Source organism: Taudactylus pleione, unplaced genomic scaffold, assembly GCF_031769625.1.
Source record: "Taudactylus pleione unplaced genomic scaffold, aTauple2 ptg000555l, whole genome shotgun sequence".
In the NCBI taxonomy this organism is placed as follows: Eukaryota; Metazoa; Chordata; class Amphibia; order Anura; family Myobatrachidae; genus Taudactylus; species Taudactylus pleione.
This window is the reverse complement of record NW_028284957.1, coordinates 769284-789999: the sequence shown is the minus strand read 5'-3', so window position 1 is coordinate 789999 and position 20716 is coordinate 769284. Positions and strand designations below refer to the sequence as shown.

The 20716-nt window shown below is 47.2% G+C and overlaps 2 protein-coding genes across 3 annotated transcripts in view; one reads left to right on the top strand and one right to left on the bottom strand.

The window, feature by feature from the left end:
* ELF5 (E74 like ETS transcription factor 5) overlaps nucleotides 1–15938 on the top strand; it is a 37967-nt gene extending 22029 nt beyond the window's left edge. For both annotated transcript variants that reach the window (XM_088452641.1, XM_088452642.1), the window contains 5 exons: nucleotides 2923–3156; nucleotides 3618–3671; nucleotides 5539–5607; nucleotides 13050–13245; nucleotides 14145–15938. In XM_088452641.1, coding sequence (XP_088308767.1) covers nucleotides 2923–3156; nucleotides 3618–3671; nucleotides 5539–5607; nucleotides 13050–13245; nucleotides 14145–14229 — 638 coding nt within the window. In that variant the 3' untranslated portion in view covers nucleotides 14230–15938. The remainder of the gene's footprint in view (nucleotides 1–2922; nucleotides 3157–3617; nucleotides 3672–5538; nucleotides 5608–13049; nucleotides 13246–14144) is intronic.
* Nucleotides 15939–19546: 3608 nt separating this feature from the next.
* Nucleotides 19547–20716, bottom strand: part of LOC148482031 (catalase-like) — a 52945-nt gene continuing 51775 nt past the window's right edge. The window contains exon 14 of the mRNA XM_088452640.1: nucleotides 19547–19866. Coding sequence (XP_088308766.1) covers nucleotides 19819–19866 — 48 coding nt within the window. The 3' untranslated portion in view covers nucleotides 19547–19818. The remainder of the gene's footprint in view (nucleotides 19867–20716) is intronic.

Here is a 20716-nt window from a genome sequence, read left to right as displayed (position 1 = left end):
CTTTATTATTACCAGGGCCGCAACTAGGGGGGGGAGGGCTGGAGGTGCACCGGATGCGCCACTGCACCCACGTCCAGTGTCCTCCAGCCCGGCGCCGCAGGGAGGCTCCAAGCCGGACACCCGCTGAGATGTTATTACCAGCGGGCGCCCGGCTCCTTCCCTGCAGCGCGGCGCTAGCCAGAGGCTGGAGTTCTCTCCTGAACTCCAGCTCCCAGCTCTCCGAATGGGCACTACTCTCCCATAGTTCCGAGGAGCAGCCGAGCGGACTGGACGGCGGTGGACGTTGGAGCGTGGTTTAAGGTAAGTAATGTTTTTTCTGTAAGCAGGGACATTACTATGGGGGCATTACCATATGGGCACTACTACAGGGGCATTACAATATGGGCATTACTATACGGGCATTACTACAGTGGTATTACTATTTGGGCATTACTATATGGGCACTACTACAGGGGTATTACTATATGGGCACTACTACAGGGGCATTACTATGGGGGCATTACTATATGGGCATTACCTCAGGGGCATTACTATAGGTGCACTGCTGAAGGGGGCATTATTATAGGGGCACTACTACAGGGGCATTTCTATGGGGCAATTACTATATGGGCATTACCTCAGGGGGCATTACTATTGGTGCACTGCTGAAGGGGGCATTACTATGGGGGAATTACCAGTGGGGCGCCAAATTACTGTCTTTCCCCAGGTGACAAAAATCCTAGTTTCGGCCCTGTTACCCTTATTACACTGCAATTTAGATTTGAGTTTGGACACTGCCCTCCCAAATCTAAATCTCTCGGCACATTTTAAATCTGCCCCAACCTGCAGGGCAGCATAATTTGTTCCAGGTGCAGAGTAACTTGCTGTATTTTAAACTTTACTCCCAACTGAGAATAAGCCCCGATGTGTCTGTGACCAATGAGTTACACTGTGATAATGGCAGATGCTGACACCTGCTGGCCACACTGAAAGTTTACAGCGCAGGGAGAGTCAGCCATTTCTGCCCAATGCAGTAGCACAGAATAGAAGTATTATATATATCTATATATATTTTAAATAGAGATGAGTGGTTCGGTTTTACTTATGTCCGGATCTCAAAAACGATATCATATTGACTACCCGGCTCTCACATGTTTTGGAAAACCAATAAGATAAATCCGAACTAATCCCATCTTGCATTATTTTAGCCAAAAATAATAAAAAAGAGAGTCAAAACCGAACGGCTCATCTCTAATTTTAAATAATTTTGTTTATGTGAATGTCAGTTTTTGTTTTTAATTGTATCTGTTACTTTTGCCAATAATGTACCTTTTGCAGGAAAGAATTGTAGGTTCTAATGATGGTGTATGTCCTGATAGCTATGTCAGACACAGCACTTTATTCCATAGAAAGCTATACGTACTGGTATGTGCTATGGCTGGTCGTTTAGAACACATCGGTGCCACGGATGTTGTAGACCAGGGGTGGCCAAACTCGGTCCTTGAGATCTACCAACAGTTCACGTTTTCCAGGTCACCCAGCAGGTGTACTCATTACTCACTGACACATTTTGAAAGATCCACAGGTCTAGCTAATTATTTCACTTGTGATTCTGTGAGGAGACCTGGTAAACGTGAATTGTTGGTAGCTCTCGAGAACCGAATTTGGCCATCCCTGTTGTAGACCCTCCAACACAAGCCTTGCCACCAGGAACACAATCCTCTTCTTGTGGATGTCCCACTTAGCTTGTGATTGCTGTCACCTGTGATGAAATGATTAATTTATGGTGACTACAATCATAAACTAAGTAGGTGGGAGGTCCAGGAGCAGAGGATTCTGTACCTCGTGGAAGGGGTCATGTTGGAGGGTCTGTCTGTTGGTGAATTGTAATCAGGAAATGGCTTGCATTGCCAGTAATGTCCATTGTTAGTAACGCTCCTATCCATTGATCAGACAGATCAACTCACAGACAGCTCACCAGCAGCACAATCTCTTCTATAGCCTAGGGTGACCATCAATACTAGTCATGACCGTCGAATGGTTTACCATCAGTAGTTCCATTGGTACTTTACATCAATGGCAGCAAACCATCGATGGGAAAGCATTGATGGATTGAACCATCGATGGGCATCACTAGCTTGGGGGCATGTGAATGTGGTGGGCCAATCAGAGAAGGAGGGCAGTACATGGAGGGGTCAGGGCTAATCACCATGCCCCAAGGGAAAAGAACATATGCAAATCCCCAATGGACCTCTGCCATCAATGGCCAAGTGATCATAGTCGATGGTTTTCCTAAAATGACACCAACTATTCCCCTGTATGCCACAAAAAGGTCTGGTTGGCCAGAGTAGGACACATATCTCTACAGTCTGGCAGCTGCGTGGATTCAGCCAGGATAACATGCTTGTGTATATAGTACATAATTCCTACTGTAGAGACCCAACTGGAAATATGCAATTAGTGTGTTGCAGTCTTGGGTACTGGTTTAAGATGGAGAAGATCTCACTGGGTGTGATCAGAGTCCGATTAAGACCCCATGGTGGTGAGGCAGAAGCTTAGAGTGTCTAATGGATGATCTGGCTCTGGGTGTGAGTTAGCTTGGACACATATGTTCTTACCGACATGAATATGTGACAAATTTAGATACATATCAAAATACCATATTATCCAGATCTGGGGTTTCCTGGTCCCTATTGTCAGCATCACTGTGCAATCTCGACTTCAAACTAAAGCTTATCATGTGCCAGCATGCCAGGTTTTCTATCCTTAACAATCAGATTGGCTTTTGCTTGTGTAGGAGAAGTCCAAACCTGCCACAATATTGGCTGAGCGTAATTCAGTTGTTTTGTGCCAGTGTGAGTCCACTTTTACTTTTCCTGAGGAGTCCAACGTTTTGTCCTGTGAATTTACCATTTCCTGTGTCGGTACTTGTCCTGTGTACAGGAGTGCCCTCTCTGTGGATATCTCTACCCCCGGAGCACTGGACCAGGCACCACGTCTGTGAGTGGCTTCAGTACTGCTGTGACAACTACAAATTGGACGCCACCTGTATCCCTTTCTCTCAGTTCAACGTGACGGGCCAAGAGCTCTGCAGCCTTACCAAGGAGGACTTCTCAGAGGCTGCCGGGGCGTGCGGCCATTATCTCTACAGCCTCCTCCAGGACATTCGCACACATGGTAAGACAGGGCGACCAGGAGGGTTCCATAGCCTGATCTATTCCTGCTCTATGCCAGAGGCTTTATAACTCAGTCCTCAAGGCCCCCTAACAGTCCAGATTTTCAGGATATCCATGCTTAAGCCCAGGTGACTTAATTAGTGTCTCAGTCAGTTTGATTATACCATCTATGCACAAGCATGGATATCCTTAAAACCTGGACTGTTAGGGTGCCTTGAGGACTGAGTTTGGGAAACACTGCTCTGTACGGTTACTTCACCTTATGTCGGGTTATGTTATTTTGTTGTAGTTTTTCTATGTGTTGTTGTTCGGTTGTATTGTTTACCCGTGTACAGCGCTGCACATACCTTCCTAAAAATAAATGATGATGATAAAAATAATTCTGATAATATACAGAATGGGCAACAACCTGTGTCACATATTTTCAAAAATAACCTGGTTTTCCTGTGTTGTTTTGTACAGGCGTTCATATCCTGACCAGGACAGAGGAAGCGCCACCTCCCCGCACCGTTGAGCGTAAGTGGCACAGCTTTTTTTTTTCATGCGTATTTTACAGGCTCCACCATTTTTTAGACTGGCAAAGAGACCTGATCTGTGCCTGGGCTGTCAGATTTAACCTTTTTCTACACATTTTATTTTACTATAAATGTTTTGTGAACCACATGCATGTGCATTTATAAGTGTCTTCTGTATCATTCTGGATAAATAAATGTATTTGTATGAATTACAGCCAGCAAGCTGATTACTGTGTATAGCAGGTGAATATTTAGCGCCCCATGACTGGGTCATGGAAAAGGCCTGGACTGACCACTCCCCAGTAGAATGCACTGATCCGATTGTTGGAGATATGTGTGTACAAGAACAGCCCAATTGCTTAACCAGTATAGTGGTTTTATTGAAGGGATAATGGCCCTCATTCAGAGCCGTTCGCTATTTGCGTTCGTTCGTTCAAAAACAAGGGGTGGCTATGCAAATGATCCGTTCGCACATTGCAGTCTGTTCACGCCTCTAAGTCTGAACGAGCGAGCAAAACATACGCTCGTTTTTTAGATAAAAACGCCCCCCTGGCCGCACGCACCATACGTCATGTCCGCTATTTATTAGATTAATCGAGTACATCGTACAGCGTATGAACTGCTCGCTATTCTTGTGGTTGGTGTTTTCAACCGCTATTTTGCGAGCAGTTCTAAGTTAAAAAAAACCAAGTGACGTGGTCAATGACGCTGCTGTATTAATTATGCACTCCCTTAAAACGCCCGTTTTGACCTTTAAGCACGCCTGCGTTCGGATCTCCACTCCCCGTTTTCAAGCACCTTCCCCTGTTACCACCCACATATGCCTCATTCTGTCACTCAAAATAGCAGGCCCTCGCTATATTGCGTACCAACGATTTTCGGCCGCACTGACTGGCTCGCGCATGCATACTAAAAACCGTACGCATGCGCAGATGTGCGAACATCGCTCGGAACGAGCGTACTGCCGCTAGCGAGTGGCTCTGAATGAGGGCCAATGTGTACAGCCGTACTCACTGTTACACAGACTGGTACATGGAGCGGAGCGGTGCTGGCAGCTCAGCAGCCGGTGAGTGTATGCTGGAAGCGGTGCAGGGATGTTGAAAAAGCATTCTGGGCAGTAGTAATACCGGGTCTCACTGGCGCTAAGTGGGAGACTACTGTCTTCCACTGTGACACTCAACACAGTAACAAGATGGCGCCATGCATGCACAGTACTTAGGTCGGTGGCCATCTTGGAATAGGGCACGGCACCTCCTTGTAGGATCCACATGGAGTCTATGCAGCAGCGCTCTACATTCTCAACACCTATAAGCTAATTTTATATGCATTTTTTACTTTTATTTTATGTCAATTATTTAGTCCCACGAGTTATGGAGAATGTAACTGAATATAATCCAGTGCATGGAGCAGTACCATATCTAGGTGTCCAAGCTCCTCAGGCAAAGTGAAGGACCTGACTAACTAAAACTTCTACTCGTCTGTGTTATGACGTTCCGCGCACTAATGCGGAACCAAAAGGCAGGCCTGGGGTAATTAGCAGAGAGCCTTCCCCAGCCTTGAGCGCTCCCAGGAGTTTAAATTTTTCGGTGGCTGAGCAGAATTCCGCTCCCCTTCCTCATTCCTGGCAAGTGCCATCCTGTCCCTCCGGTATATCTGTAATTCACTAGTTTGGCCTGACAGAGTTTTTATTCTGTTAACTTCCAGTGGATTGGGCCACATTAATATCTTATTGGCTACTATGCCATGGAGCTTTTTTTATCAAGTAAGGTTTGATGTGCGAAATAATAACGTCTCTATAATTATAGTAAGAAACAGGATTGTGTTATAAAATGGGAAAACAAATTAATGTATTTCTATATACCTTTCAGGTGAGGATAAAACGTACTCGAAGCCAGAAACCGTGAAAAAACACAAATCTCCCAACCAAAGTCGGCCTGGTAAGAGAGCGGGAGCTGGTCCCTGCACCTGACTTAGGGCCTGATTAAGCAAGGGACGTAATGGCGATAAAATTAAGCAGATGGAGCGATTATTTGCCATTGCACATGCGTGTAAGTAGCACGCGTTGCGATTGCTTTGCAATTACGTACGCACAGAGAAAGCATTCGCAAAGCAAGTGTCACGTGGTCAGCATTTGGGGGAGGTAACTGGAGGGTTAGGGAAACGCAGGCGTGTCTGACCGTTTCAATGCCATTATGTGGGCGTACATAAATTATCCATTGCGATTACATCCGCAGCATGAGACCTCCCTGTGCGTGAGGGGAGCTGCAGTGTTTGCGGCTGGTCAGACTTGCCTTAAATGCTGCGTGACCGGCCAATGTGCATCGATTTTAGCGACGTTTACGCAGGAGAGTGACATTGGACGGATGAGAATATACTGTATACAAAATGCGCATAGCGTTCACCTATATGCGTTCTATGGAGTCAGTCTTACTCGCGTGATGTTATGGGGTATCTGAGATTGCTTTGCATGGAAAAATATACGAGGGAAAAACAAGAATGTACCAATGAGAAATATATATATATATATATTAGGGGTGTGCACCGGCCACTTTTCGTGTTTTGTGTTTTGGTTTTGGATCTGGATCTTTCTTCGTGTTTTGGATCTGGATTGGTTTTGCCAAAACCACCCTTCCGTGTTTTGGGTTCTGGGTTTTGTGTTTTGGATCTGTATTTTTTTGAAAAAAAGCATAAAAACAGCTAAAATCACAGAATTTGTAGGTTTTTCTGCTCCTATGCTATTATTAACCTCAATAACCTTAATTTCCACTCATTTCCAGTCTATTCTGAACACCTCACAATAGTGTTTTTATGTCCAAAAGGTTGCACCGAGGTAGCTGGATGACTATGCTAAGCGACACGAGTGGGTGGCACAAACACGTGACCCATCTAGGCGTGAAACTGCAGTGGCAGACAGGATGGCAGTTTGAAAAACTAGGCCCCAAACTGTACATAATGCAAAGAAAAAAAAGAGGTGCAAGATGGAATTGTCCTTGGGCCCTCCCACCCACCCTTATGTTGTATAAACAGGACATGCACACTTTAACAAACCAATCATTTCAGCGCCAGGGTCTGCCACACAACTGTGGCTGAAATGATTGGTTCGTTTGGGCCCCCACAAAACATGCTGGCAATTAATCTGTCCCTGCACAAACTGGCTCTACGGAGGCAAGATGTCATCCTCATCCTCCTCATCCACCGATTCCTCACCCTCTTCAGTGTGTACATCCTCATCCTCACAGAGTATTAATTCGTCCCTGCTGGAACCACAGGTCCCTCTGTATGTTCAGGAGGCTGGTCTCCCTGGAAGAGTTGATAATTCATTTTATGAACATCATCTTCTCCACATTTTGTGGAAGCAACCTCCTACGCCTTTCGCTGACAAGGTTCCCGGCTGCACTAAACACTCTTTCGGAGTACACACTGGAGGGGGGGCAACTCAGGTAAAATAGAGCCAGTTTGTACAGGGACCTCCAAAGTGCTTCTTTTTCCTGCCAGTACAGGTACGGACTGTCTGACATGCCTACTTGGATGCTGTCACCGATGTAATCCTTTAACAGACAGACGCACGCTTGTCGCTGCTGCTTTGAGGATGCAAGTGCGGCTACAGCCCACACAATTCACAAAGACAGAAAAAAGAAGAAGAATATTTTTATTGTTTGTGTAGCACACTTTGAGGGTGTCACCACCCTTTAACAGACAGACGCACGCTTGTCGCTGCTGCTTTAAGGATGCAGGTGCGGCTACAGCCCACACAATTCACAAAGACAGAAAAAAGAAGAATATTTTTATTGTTTGTGTAGCACACTTTGAGGGTGTCGCCACCCTTTAACAGACAGACGCACGCTTGTCGCTGCTGCTTTGAGGATGCAAGTGCGGCTACATCGCACACAAGTCACAAACACATTAAAAAAATAGTTTTTTATTTTTTGGAGCACTTTGAGAGTTACACCACCCTTTAACAGACAGACGCACGCTTGTCGCTGCTGCTTTAAGGATGCAGGTGCGGCTACAGCCCACACATTTCACAAAGACCGAAAAAAAAGAACAATATTTTAATTGTTTGTGTAGCACACTTTGAGGGTGTCACCACCCTTTAACAGACAGACGCACGCTTGTCGCTGCTGCTTTAAGGATGCAGGTGCGGCTACAGCCCACACAATTCACAAAGACAGAAAAAAGAAGAAGAATATTTTTATTGTTTGTGTAGCACACTTTGAGGGTGTCACCACCCTTTAACAGTCAGACGCACGCTTGTTGCTGCTGCTTTGAGGATGCAAGTGCGGCTACATCGCACACAAGTCACAAACACCTTAAAAAAAATGTTTTATTTTTTGGAGCACTTTGAGGGTTACACCACCCTTTAACAGACAGACGCACACTTGTCGCTGCTGCTTTGAGGATGCAAGTGCGGCTACAGCCCACACAATTCACAAAGACCAAAAAAAAAAGAACAATATTTTAATTGTTTGTGTAGCACACTTTGAGGGTGTCACCACCCTTTAACAGACAGACGCACGCTTGTCGCTGCTGCTTTAAGGATGCAGGTGCGGCTACAGCCCACACAATTCACAAAGACAGAAAAAAAAAGAACAATATTTTAATTGTTTGTGTAGCACACTTTGAGGGTGTCACCACCCTTTAACAGACAGACGCACGCTTGTCGCTGCTGCTTTAAGGATGCAGGTGCGGCTACAGCCCACACATTTCACAAAGACCAAAAAAAAAAGAACAATATTTTAATTGTTTGTGTAGCACACTTTGAGGGTGTCACCACCCTTTAACAGACAGACGCACGCTTGTCGCTGCTGCTTTAAGGATGCAGGTGCGGCTACAGCCCACACAATTCACAAAGACAGAAAAAAAAAGAACAATATTTTAATTGTTTGTGTAGCACACTTTGAGGGTGTCACTACCCTTTAACAGACAGACGCACGCTTGTCACTGCTGCTTTAAGGATGCAGGTGCGGCTACAGCCCACACAATTCATAAAGACAGAAAAAAAAAGAACAATATTTTAATTGTTTGTGTAGCACACTTTGAGGGTGTCACCACCCTTTAACAGACAGACGCACGCTTGTCGCTGCTGCTTTGAGGATGCAGGTGGAATCTAGACGGGATTTGGAACCGAGGACACACTACCTCCATCAATTGTCTAAATCCCACTGCACTAATGTCGGATACCGGACGCACGTCTAACACCAACATAGCAGTCAAGGCCTCAGTTATACGTTTTGCTTCAGGATGACTGCTGTCGTACTTCATCCTCATCGCTAGGGACTGTTGGAGGGTCAATTGTTTAGTAAAAGTAGTGATGTTCCTACTTCCTCTCTGGGATGATGAACAACTCCCAGCAGCAGCAACAGCACTAGGAGGAAGTGGTTCTTGATCTTTCCCTATTTTATTTTTATCGGAGAAAGTTTGGTCCTCCATTTATGTTATATTGATATATATACGTGCGGCTAAAGCGCACACAAACACAGAAAATATTATTTTATTTTTGCTGGAGAGTAGTGCACTTTGTGGGTTACACCACCCTTTAAGAAATGAGCCAGCCGGCTCTTTACTTATGGGACACAGGCGCACGCTTGGCGCTGCTCCTTTGTTGATGCACGTGCAGCCACAGTGCACACAATTCACAAACACAGAAAATAATTTTTTTTTTGGTTTGGACTGGAGTGTACTTTCGGGGGTTACAGCACCCTTAACGGTCAAGCCAGCCGGCCCTTTACTTATGACACAGGCGCACGCTTGGCACTACTTTGTTGATGCACGTGCGGCTACTGCGCACACAATTCACAAACACAGAAAATAATTTTTTTTTTGGTTTGGACTGGAGTGTACTTTCGGGGGTTACAGCACCCTTAACGGTCAAGCCAGCCGGCCCTTTACTTATGACACAGGCGCACGCTTGGCACTACTTTGTTGATGCACGTGCGGCTACTGCGCACACAATTCACAAACACAGAAAATAATTTTTTTTTTGGTTTGGACTGGAGTGTACTTTCGGGGGTTACAGCACCCTTAACGGTCAAGCCAGCCGGCCCTTTACTTATGACACAGGCGCACGCTTGGCACTACTTTGTTGATGCACGTGCGGCTACTGCGCACACAATTCACAAACACAGAAAATAATTTTTTTTTTGGTTTGGACTGGAGTGTACTTTCGGGGGTTACAGCACCCTTAACGGTCAAGCCAGCCGGCCCTTTACTTATGACACAGGCGCACGCTTGGCACTACTTTGTTGATGCACGTGCGGCTACTGCGCACACAATTCACAAACACAGAAAATAATTTTTTTTTTGGTTTGGACTGGAGTGTACTTTCGGGGGTTACAGCACCCTTAACGGTCAAGCCAGCCGGCCCTTTACTTATGACACAGGCGCACGCTTGGCACTACTTTGTTGATGCACGTGCGGCTACTGCGCACACAATTCACAAACACAGAAAATAATTTTTTTTTTGGTTTGGACTGGAGTGTACTTTCGGGGGTTACAGCACCCTTAACGGTCAAGCCAGCCGGCCCTTTACTTATGACACAGGCGCACGCTTGGCACTACTTTGTTGATGCACGTGCGGCTACTGCGCACACAATTCACAAACACAGAAAATAATTTTTTTTTTGGTTTGGACTGGAGTGTACTTTCGGGGGTTACAGCACCCTTAACGGTCAAGCCAGCCGGCCCTTTACTTATGACACAGGCGCACGCTTGGCACTACTTTGTTGATGCACGTGCGGCTACTGCGCACACAATTCACAAACACAGAAAATAAATTTTTTTTTGGTTTGGACTGGAGTGTACTTTCGGGGGTTACAGCACCCTTAACGGTCAAGCCAGCCGGCCCTTTACTTATGACACAGGCGCACGCTTGGCACTACTTTGTTGATGCACGTGCGGCTACTGCGCACACAATTCACAAACACAGAAAATAATTTTTTTTTTGGTTTGGACTGGAGTGTACTTTCGGGGGTTACAGCACCCTTAACGGTCAAGCCAGCCGGCCCTTTACTTATGACACAGGCGCACGCTTGGCACTACTTTGTTGATGCACGTGCGGCTACTGCGCACACAATTCACAAACACAGAAAATAATTTTTTTTTTGGTTTGGACTGGAGTGTACTTTCGGGGGTTACAGCACCCTTAACGGTCAAGCCAGCCGGCCCTTTACTTATGACACAGGCGCACGCTTGGCACTACTTTGTTGATGCACGTGCGGCTACTGCGCACACAATTCACAAACACAGAAAATAATTTTTTTTTTGGTTTGGACTGGAGTGTACTTTCGGGGGTTACAGCACCCTTAACGGTCAAGCCAGCTGGCCCTTTACTTATGACACAGGCGCACGCTTGGCACTACTTTGTTGATGCACGTGCGGCTACTGCGCACACAATTCACAAACACAGAAAATAATTTTTTTTTTGGTTTGGACTGGAGTGTACTTTCGGGGGTTACAGCACCCTTAATGGTCAAGCCAGCCGGCCCTTTACTTATGACACAGGCGCACGCTTGGCACTACTTTGTTGATGCACGTGCGGCTACTGCGCACACAATTCACAAACACAGAAAATAATTTTTTTTTTGGTTTGGACTGGAGTGTACTTTCGGGGGTTACAGCACCCTTAACGGTCAAGCCAGCCGGCCCTTTACTTATGACACAGGCGCACGCTTGGCACTACTTTGTTGATGCATGTGCGGCTACTGCGCACACAATTCACAAACACAGAAAATAATTTTTTTTTTGGTTTGGACTGGAGTGTACTTTCGGGGGTTACAGCACCCTTAACGGTCAAGCCAGCCGGCCCTTTACTTATGACACAGGCGCACGCTTGGCACTACTTTGTTGATGCACGTGCGGCTACTGCGCACACAATTCACAAACACAGAAAATATATTATTTTTTTAGCACTTGGGGGGAGCACCCCTGATGGACAGAGCACCCCCTGGACAACACTGCAGCGCTCCTTTAGGACTGGGACACTGCACAGGACTTTGGAGTGGACACAGCCCCTATGGAGAACTGACTGCACAACACAGTCCAGCCAGCCCCTATGGACTTTGAAGTAGTGGACACAGCCCCTATTAACAACAGCAGCACAGCACAACACAGCCAGCCCCTATGGACTTTGAAGTAGTGGACAACAGCAGCACTACACTACACTACACTACACAGCCCTAACTCCCACCCTCCCTCTTCACTGTCCACAGCCGAGTGAGAAAATGGCGCCGACGTGGGTACCTTATATAGGATCCAAAACCCGCGAGACTCGGAAGGCGGGATGATGACGTTTTGCCTCGATTTCAGATCCGAGTCAGGCGGGAAAAGTCGAGCCTGATTCGGATCGGACTCGGATCGGGGGGGCTCGGGGGGGTTCGGATTTCAGAAATCCGAACCCGCTCACCCCTAATATATATATATTTTTTTTTTTTTTCCCTCGTATATTTTTCCATGCAAAGCAATCTCAGATACCCCATAACATCACACGAGTAAGACTGACTCCATAGAACGCATATAGCTGAGCGCTATGCGCATTTTGTATATGTCTGTTTGTCCGCAATAGAGAGTTTGGGTCTCTCTAGCGCTCAGCAGCTCCCGACACAGGACTCCGTGGGTGTATCGTGCGCATATCACACACTGGCCCTCATTCAGAGGCGCTCGCAAAATGCGAGCAGTCGCTCTGAATGTGGACAGCCGCTTGTATTTTGAAGTGCGGCCTCCTGGTCGCTAGCTAAGCTGTGGGTTAACACCCACAGCTTTAGCGACTGACCAGGTTGATGGTCACGATGGTCAAGACCATCGCGACCATCGGGGCTTGCGAAGAGACCCTAAGGTTGGGTCTTGGCAACCGCTGATCGAGCAGGAAGCTCCCACCTGACATCACTGCTGATGTCAGTGCGGCTGCCCACAAAACGGCAGGCGTTCCTTAAGGAACGCCTGCGTTTGTGAAAACACCCCCCGCCACGCCTACAAAACGGGGCAAGGTGTCAATCAACATTGACAGCCGCCCCTTTTGTAGTGAGCTCCGGAGCGAGAGAATTTCTCTCTCACTCTGAGGCTTGTGCATGCGCAGTGCGGCCGCTGCGCATGTGCAGGGCCTAAACATTGACCCGCTTGAGGTTCACTGTCTTTTTTACGGATATGAGAAGGCAGCGGTGGGCGTCCCTATGCTTGGGGAAACTTTGGAAGCATTAGCATATTTTTTCGCAGCTGCGATTTTGCGTGGGTAATAATAACAGACAAACAGAGAGCTAAGAGGGCCCTGCTCCCAAGCTTACAACCCATAGGGAAATAGCCAGATTGCAAAGGGTAATTCTGTCTCCGGACTATACACTGTCTGCTCCCACAGAATTCCCGTCCACAGGTGTCTTCCGTCTTCCAGGTATACACAGCTCTCACCTGTGGGAATTCCTCCGGGACCTCCTCCTGTCGCCTGAGGACAATGATGGCGTATTGGACTGGGAGGATCGGGAGCAGGGAATTTTCCGTGTTGTGAAGTCCGAGGCCCTGGCCCGGTTGTGGGGTCAGAGGAAACGTAACGACAGGATGAACTATGAAAAGCTCAGTAGAGCCCTGAGGTGGGTGTTGGCCACATGTAGAGAACAGAAGGACAAGGGGGCAACAGCCCGACTAGTTTTTGTTTGGAAATATATAATGCTGTGTACAACGAGAGCACTTCCAAGTAATATACCATCTGCCTGTCCACTGGGGGTGCTGTTCCATTATAGTTTATGGATGATATTCCATATTACCATTATGGCAGAAAATGTGGCCCTTTATACAAGTAACAGAAATGTTCCATGGCTACTTCCTCTAGACCATGGGTGGGGAACTTTTTTTTTTGCTAAGGGCTATTTTGATTTATAAATTATTATTTGTGGGGCCGGTGCAGGCCATGACCCCTCCGTGTGATGTCACACGGGGGCGGGGCCACAATTGACGGTGATTACAGCAATGCCCGGAACATCCTGAGGATGCTCCGGGGAGCTGTAAGGTCAGCGGTGTGACCATCTGAAGCTTCCTAAGGTCGCTCCAGGCAGCACTGCTGCATAGATTCTGGCTGCACGGTGCCATTCTAGGCACCCTGCTAGCCAGATGAGGCTAGCACACAGGTTCTCAAACTCGGTCCTCAGGACCCCAAACAGTGCATGTTTTGCAGGTCTCCTCACATAATTACTAGTGAAACAGTTAGCTGCACCTGTGGATCTTTTAAAACGTGCCAGTGAGTAATGAATACACCTGTGCACCTGCTGGGTGACCTGGAAAAAGTGAACTGTGTGGGGTCCTGAGGACCGAGTTTGAGAACCACTGGGCTAGCAGAATAAAGCTCCGAGGGCCTTACCAAATGATTCCGGGGGCCTTATATGGCCCCCGGGCCTGAGGTTCCCCATCCCTGCTCTAGACCAATGTTACCTATGGAGGGATAGAAAGTGCTACTAGGCCTAACATCACTGACATGTCCATAATGTATTTGCAGGCACTACTACAAGACGGGGATCCTGGAGCGAGTGGACAGGCGCTTGGTGTACAAGTTCGGCAAGAACGCCTACGGGTGGCACTGACCCGTTATGATGCTGCACAGTGGCCGTATAGGGGGCACAGGGACCCTTGCCGTGCCACAAAGATGTAGATTCCATGAATCAGTTTTCTTTCAACGAAGCATCGCAACCCACTCGCACAGGAATATGGCCCATGATGAAGGGGCTTACTCAGTATTATCCATTCTTTCTTCACTTCATGCACCAAATGTGCAGCATATAGGACGAGGTGCAAAGTAATAAGAACTGGCCACACTTGGGCCACCGCTGGAGTCCACAACTGGTAGCACAAGAGTGTCGGCAGTTACCAAGTGTGCAGAGCTGTGGCTGCTATGGGTCTGCTGGTGAGGAGAGGATAGACTGGCATCCCTGGGCCTTTCCTCAGAGTTAGCTGTGCGACCTGCCCTGCAGTGATATTATTCGTGCTCATATTATACATTGCAGAGTGAATGTAGATAACACCAGGCTCTGACCACACCCTCCGACTGTCTGAAGATTGTGAACACTAATAATAATGATTATATCATCCTTCGCTGCTTCTGCTGGTAGACCTGTCTCTCTGTTGAACATGTAGCTAGTATCCTTGGCTTCACTCGATGCTTAGCAACCATCAATGGTCTGATGGTGAAGGTGAGAGTATTTCACTATTGATGGGAGGCCATCGATGGTGACTGTGCATGTGCCATCGGTTAGCCTTCTGGTTCCACGATCTTCAGCCTACTGACCTACCATCACCCTTCTGTATTAGGGTTTACGTACAGACCTTTATGGAAAAACTCAACCATTGCATTTTCAAAGTGTCTGCTTGGTTCCATGCTTGAATACATGTTGCTTCGTGTAGTTCATTTCATAATATTTGTAGCAAATCCTGGTTATAAATCAACCCTAGTGTTAAGTGGAATTACAAAAAAATTTATATATAAATGGCAAAGAGCTGAAAATAAAAAGCTGGCAGGTAACTGCAATGACCGTTTATATCCTGGTTCAGGGAAAATATGCAAAAAATTTTTTTATTTTTTTTTACTTCTGTCGGTGATGATTATTGATGATTTAATAAAGAATGTCTTCCATATATAATATGTGTATCATATGGACACAGGTCCCGACTGGTTTTCACAAATTCCTGTGTGCGAATAGAGCTTCCAGTACTCCAGATGATAATTATTCTACTTACGAAAGTGCTTGTTTATACTTATAACTGTCCCCATTGGATAGGAGTGGCCTTGCAGCATAGAACAGAAGATAAATAGCAGTTATCAAAAGACAAATAGACTCCATGGTGTATAATTACTAAAGTGTGGGGTTTTAGAAGTGGAGATGTTGCCCATAGCAACGGCACTCTGTATGCATGAGCCGATAGTAAAAGTGCCCCTCCGAGCACCCCTGTGCTCGGCGGGTGTAGAGATCAGCAGCAGCAGGGGGACTGATGATCGGTCCCCCCCCTGTCTCACGCTCTGCTAAGGTTAGGGGGCGGGGATAAGTCACGGGTGCTAGATTATATTACTAAAGTCAGCCACAAGAAAACTATTTTGGGTGGAATACATTTTGGGTCCCACTGTAACCGCTATCCTCATGGCAGTGGACTGTAGCTGAATGTTTTATAAATCTCTGTAGGTCCTGGTGTTACTGTTATTCATGTGACTCATTTGCTTCTGTATAGACAAACACAATTTGTAAATGGAATTGTATGTAAAAAAAATGTGAATACAGTTTTTACAAATATTTTTACGCAAAGCCGATTAAATATGGCGTGCACCTGTTGTATGTGCGTAATGTGGTGTCTGTATGAGATGTTCATGGTTTTATCTGCTGAAAACAAATCATCCAATCATTTCCTCATTTCTCTCCAAGATTTGATACATCTCCCCTTGTGTGTTCATCATCATTGTGCATTATAGTCGAGATGTGTTGAATTGGTTTCCGCGGTTTGTGTCGCCTCAGTGTGTACCTTAAGTATATGGGCTTCACTGTACCATCAATCTCTGTCCATCTAGGAGTCAATTCTGTTTTTTTGGTGTATTTATAGGTGATTTTAAGTCAATTTTGTATAAATAAATAGTCAAGGCAAAATCAACTATAAAATCACCTACTGTAGAAAACCGAATTTAGCCCAAAATCGTCCATTGACCAAATATCGGTACTTTCCCATAGAAGACTACAGGACAGGATCCCCTAATTTACTAGCAGTCAGACTGGAAATCGACTTCCAATCTGACTTTAAAAGCCCCCAAACAATAGAACTGCCTGAGGCAGGCGAGTTAGGGAGAAGCATGCACAGATCACGATGATCTGTGCAGGCTTCTCAGAGGGAAACAGTTTAAAATTAAAATAAATAAATAAAACTGCGTGGGGTCCCCCCAAATCCATAACCAGCCCTGGACCTTTTAGCCTGGTCTGCTCATGGAAAATCAGGGGAAAATCCAGCGTAGGGTTCCCCCTATATTCCATTAACCAGTACCAGGAGGTCGGTCCTCTCAGGTGGAATTGCCCAGCAGCCTGTCCGTGGGCTCGCAAACAGATTCTTTTATGACCGAGACCTTGGACTTCTAATACAGAAAAGACCCGACCTGCTTCAGGATGTACAGTAGGTTAGTCTGTAGTGTCAGTGCGGGTGAGTGAATGGATGAATGAATGTGTAATGAAGATGTATAATATGCAGAGTGTGATTACTGTGCTTTTTTTAATATTTTTTCACAGTGGGGATACAGGTGCCACCGGCCTGCTGGCACTAGTAGTTCTACAAGTGACAAATGGCAGGCTGGCTGGTACCTGTAGTTCCCCTGTGAAGAACAATATCATTACATAAATTAACCCATTACCCCTGCACCCACTGCCACCAGGAATCAGAGAAGAGGTCAGTGTCTTGACCAGTTTGGGTCTGGTTAATGCTTTGGCAGGAGGATCCCACGCTGTGTGTCCACCCTGCTGTGGCATTATCACCCGGACTGGTTCAGCCTGGTGCTGGTAAATGGAAAATACGACGGTTTTTCCCCCTCCGTTTATCCACAACCAGACTAGGCTAAAAGGTTCAGAGCTGGTTATGGGTGTAGGGGAGGGGGCATTTCAGGGCTTATTTATTTATTTTTTTCTTCAAATTTACTTTTAACCCTTTTTTTATCCCATAAGAAGCATGCACAGATCATAGTGATCTGTGCAGGCTTCTTTTTTAACATGATTTAGGTCAAAATTGAGTAAAGGTCGATTTTTGGTTTTAACATGACACCATAAATCGACGGATAGCCAAAGAGCTAATTGGACACCCAAAATTGACATCAAAGTTGGCCGATTTTATATCAAAAGTCGACCTTCAGTAAATGTTGTCCCTAGTCTATTCCTAACTTCCTCTTGGAGTGGGCAAAGTATGCGTCAGCCTATAACAGGAGGCAACCTGTGTCCCGGCTGCAGTGCCAGCTAATGAAATAGCTTGGTACATTGGGCCTCATTCAGCAAGGATCGCTGATGCGATCACTGCTGCAACCACGCACACAGCTCTGCTGCGAAAGCTTGCAATCGCAAAGCGCTCACACGGAAAACATGCAGACGTCCACTTCCCTTCTCTCACATCCGTAATACCTTGAAAACCTCAAACATCGGAGGCATCGAGTACCATCGGCCCCTCACACAAAACTACAGCAGCCCTGACCTTACCTCTAAATTGCTAATCTCGTTGCCAGGGCCGGATTGAGAGGTGGGGGGGGGGGGGCCGACAGGGGCGGTCGTCCCTAGGCCCCCACACAGAGGGGCCTCCACTACCGGCGCCCGCTGTCTGCACCAACCGCTACTGTAGTGCATGCAGACTGCAGTGAGCGAGATCCACACTACAGGGTAACAAACACACAGCCACCTGCGGCGGCTGTGTGTTTGTAATAGCAGCCGGTGAGAGTCAGACAGACTCTCATTGGCTGCTGCGTCAACAGAGGGAGACGGCTGGAGCTCACTCATGAGCTCCGCCTTCCGGCTCCCCCCGCAGCGGGTGATGACGTCTCTCCCATGGTGCAGGAGAAGAGCGGGCCAGGACTCGGAGTGGACAGCTGCAGTCACGTCAGGAGCAGGGATTCAGGTAAGTTGTTTGTTTGTTTTTTCTTTGTGTGTGTGTGAGGCAATGGCACTGTATAGAGGGGCCGCTACAGGGGTCACTGTATAGGGGGGCCGCTACAGGGGTCACTGTATAGGGCGGCCGCTTCATGGGGTCACTGTATAGGGCGGCCGCTTCATGGGGTCACTGTATAGGGCGGCCGCTTCATGGGGTCACTGTATAGGGCGGCCGCTTCATGGGGTCACTGTATAGGGCGGCCGCTTCATGGGGTCACTGTATAGGGCGGCCGCTTCATGGGGTCACTGTATAGGGCGGCCGCTTCATGGGGTCACTGTATAGGGCGGCCGCTTCATGGGGTCACTGTATAGGGCGGCCGCTTCATGGGGTCACTGTATAGGGGGGCGCGACTACTGGAGGCAATGCATAGGGGGGCTTACTACAGGGGGCACTGTATATGGGAGACTACTACTGGGGGCACTGTATAGGGGGGACTACTACTGGGGCAATGCATAGGGGGGACTACTACTGGGGCAATGCATAGGGGGGCTTACTACAGGGGGCACTGTATATGGGGGACTGCATAGGGGGGGACTACTACTGGGGGTACTATATTGGGGGCACTTTATAGGAGGACTACTGGAGGCAATGCATAGGGGGGAAACACTACTGGGGGAACTGTATAGGGGGACTACTACTGGGGAAACTATATAAGGGGCACTGCATAGGGGGGACCACTACTGGGGGCAATGCATAGGAGGGACTACTACTGGGGGAACTATATAAGGGTCACTGCAAAGGGGGGACCACTACTGGGGATACTATATAAGGGGCACTGCAAAGGGGGGACCACTACTGGGGGAACTGTATAGGGGGGACCACTACTGGGGGGACCACTACTGGGGGAACTATATAAGGAGCACTGCATAAGGGGCACTACTACAGTGGGCATTGCAAGAGGGGCATTACTACTGGGGGCATTAAGGTGAATAGAAAGAAAAAAAATGTTCCTAGGGTGACAAGAAACAGAGTTTGTTGCCCCTGGACCCCCACAGACCTTAATCCGGCCCTGCTCGCTGCACGCATTGAGTACTCAAGCTGCGTATGCAATCGCAGAGGCTAATTTATGCACGCCCCTGCAACGGCGTCCAAACAGACAGGCACGCCTGTGTTTCTCTTCACCCCCACCTCCGTCACCACCCCAAACGCTCACTGCCCGTCAATCATTTTACGATGGCTCTACGTGGTCCCAGTGATATATAAACTATAGGCACTTTATTTTATAATGGTCTCTTGAAATTCGTTAAATTGTAGTAGAAAAAAACAAAAACTTATTTATTCATCAAAATTTCCAAAAAGCTTAAACACTGTGCAGCATTCAAACTGCTGTGGCCAGAAGGACACACTGGGCCTTGTAGTTCCACAGCAACTGAAAAGTAAAAAAATTGCGGACTCAGCAATGAAACATTCAATGTTCTTAAATACAAACTCAACAGCAATCATTTCTCCAGCATTGCAGGGGTTACGTCCTTATCAGAAGCGCTAAGCTTTTCTTCCTGACCTTCACACATTCACGTCCTTTACTTTGCGTTAGGACACACACCCCGAACGTAATTGTGCAGAGGTTCCTAAATTAGAGCGGGAAACAAAAACAAATTAGGATTTTACAAAAATAATGAAAATGCATTATGTGTGTGTGTAATATATATATATATATATATATATATATATATATATAAATATTTTAATATAGAGATGTTCCTATTTAAGAGTATTTACTGTACAACTCACTACTCATATGCATGAACATCTATTTGTTGTTTTCAAACTCAAGCCCTGATTCAGAGCCGCTCGCTCTGACAGACCGCTCAGGGCCGGACTATTTTTTTTTTTTTAGCCTCCTGGCCGCTCGTATAGCTGTGGGTGACCACCCACAGCTATAGCGAGCGCCCTGGAAGATGGTCGCGATGGTCAGGGTCTCGTTGCCACAAGCCCCAGATAGATTTCGGCTCTAACAGAGCTGAAATCTCTCCCACTGACATCACTCGTGATGTCAGTGGGGCCGGCCCCAGAAGGAGGCGTTCACATGGGAACGCCTCAGTTTGGGCAGCCACTCCCCCGTCCCGCCCACCAAAGGGGGCGTGCGGTCACTCAACATCGACAGCACGCCCCCTTTGTTGGGAGACCCGGAGCGACGGAGTGCCCGTCGCTATCCGGGTCTCGAGCATGCGCACGACGGAGCCGGCTCCGTTGTGCGCATGTGCACTGGCCCACCATCGACCCAGTTGCGAGCGCACAGCGCTTGCGACTGGGTCTGAATCAGGCCCTAGGTCCCCAGGGCTCCAAACAGTTTGCATTTTCCAGGTCACCCAGCAGGGGCACAGGTGTACTCATTACTCATTGACACATTAAAAGTTCCACAGGTGGAGCTAATTGTATCACTTGTGACCACGTTTGAGAACCTGCGATCTATGGAAC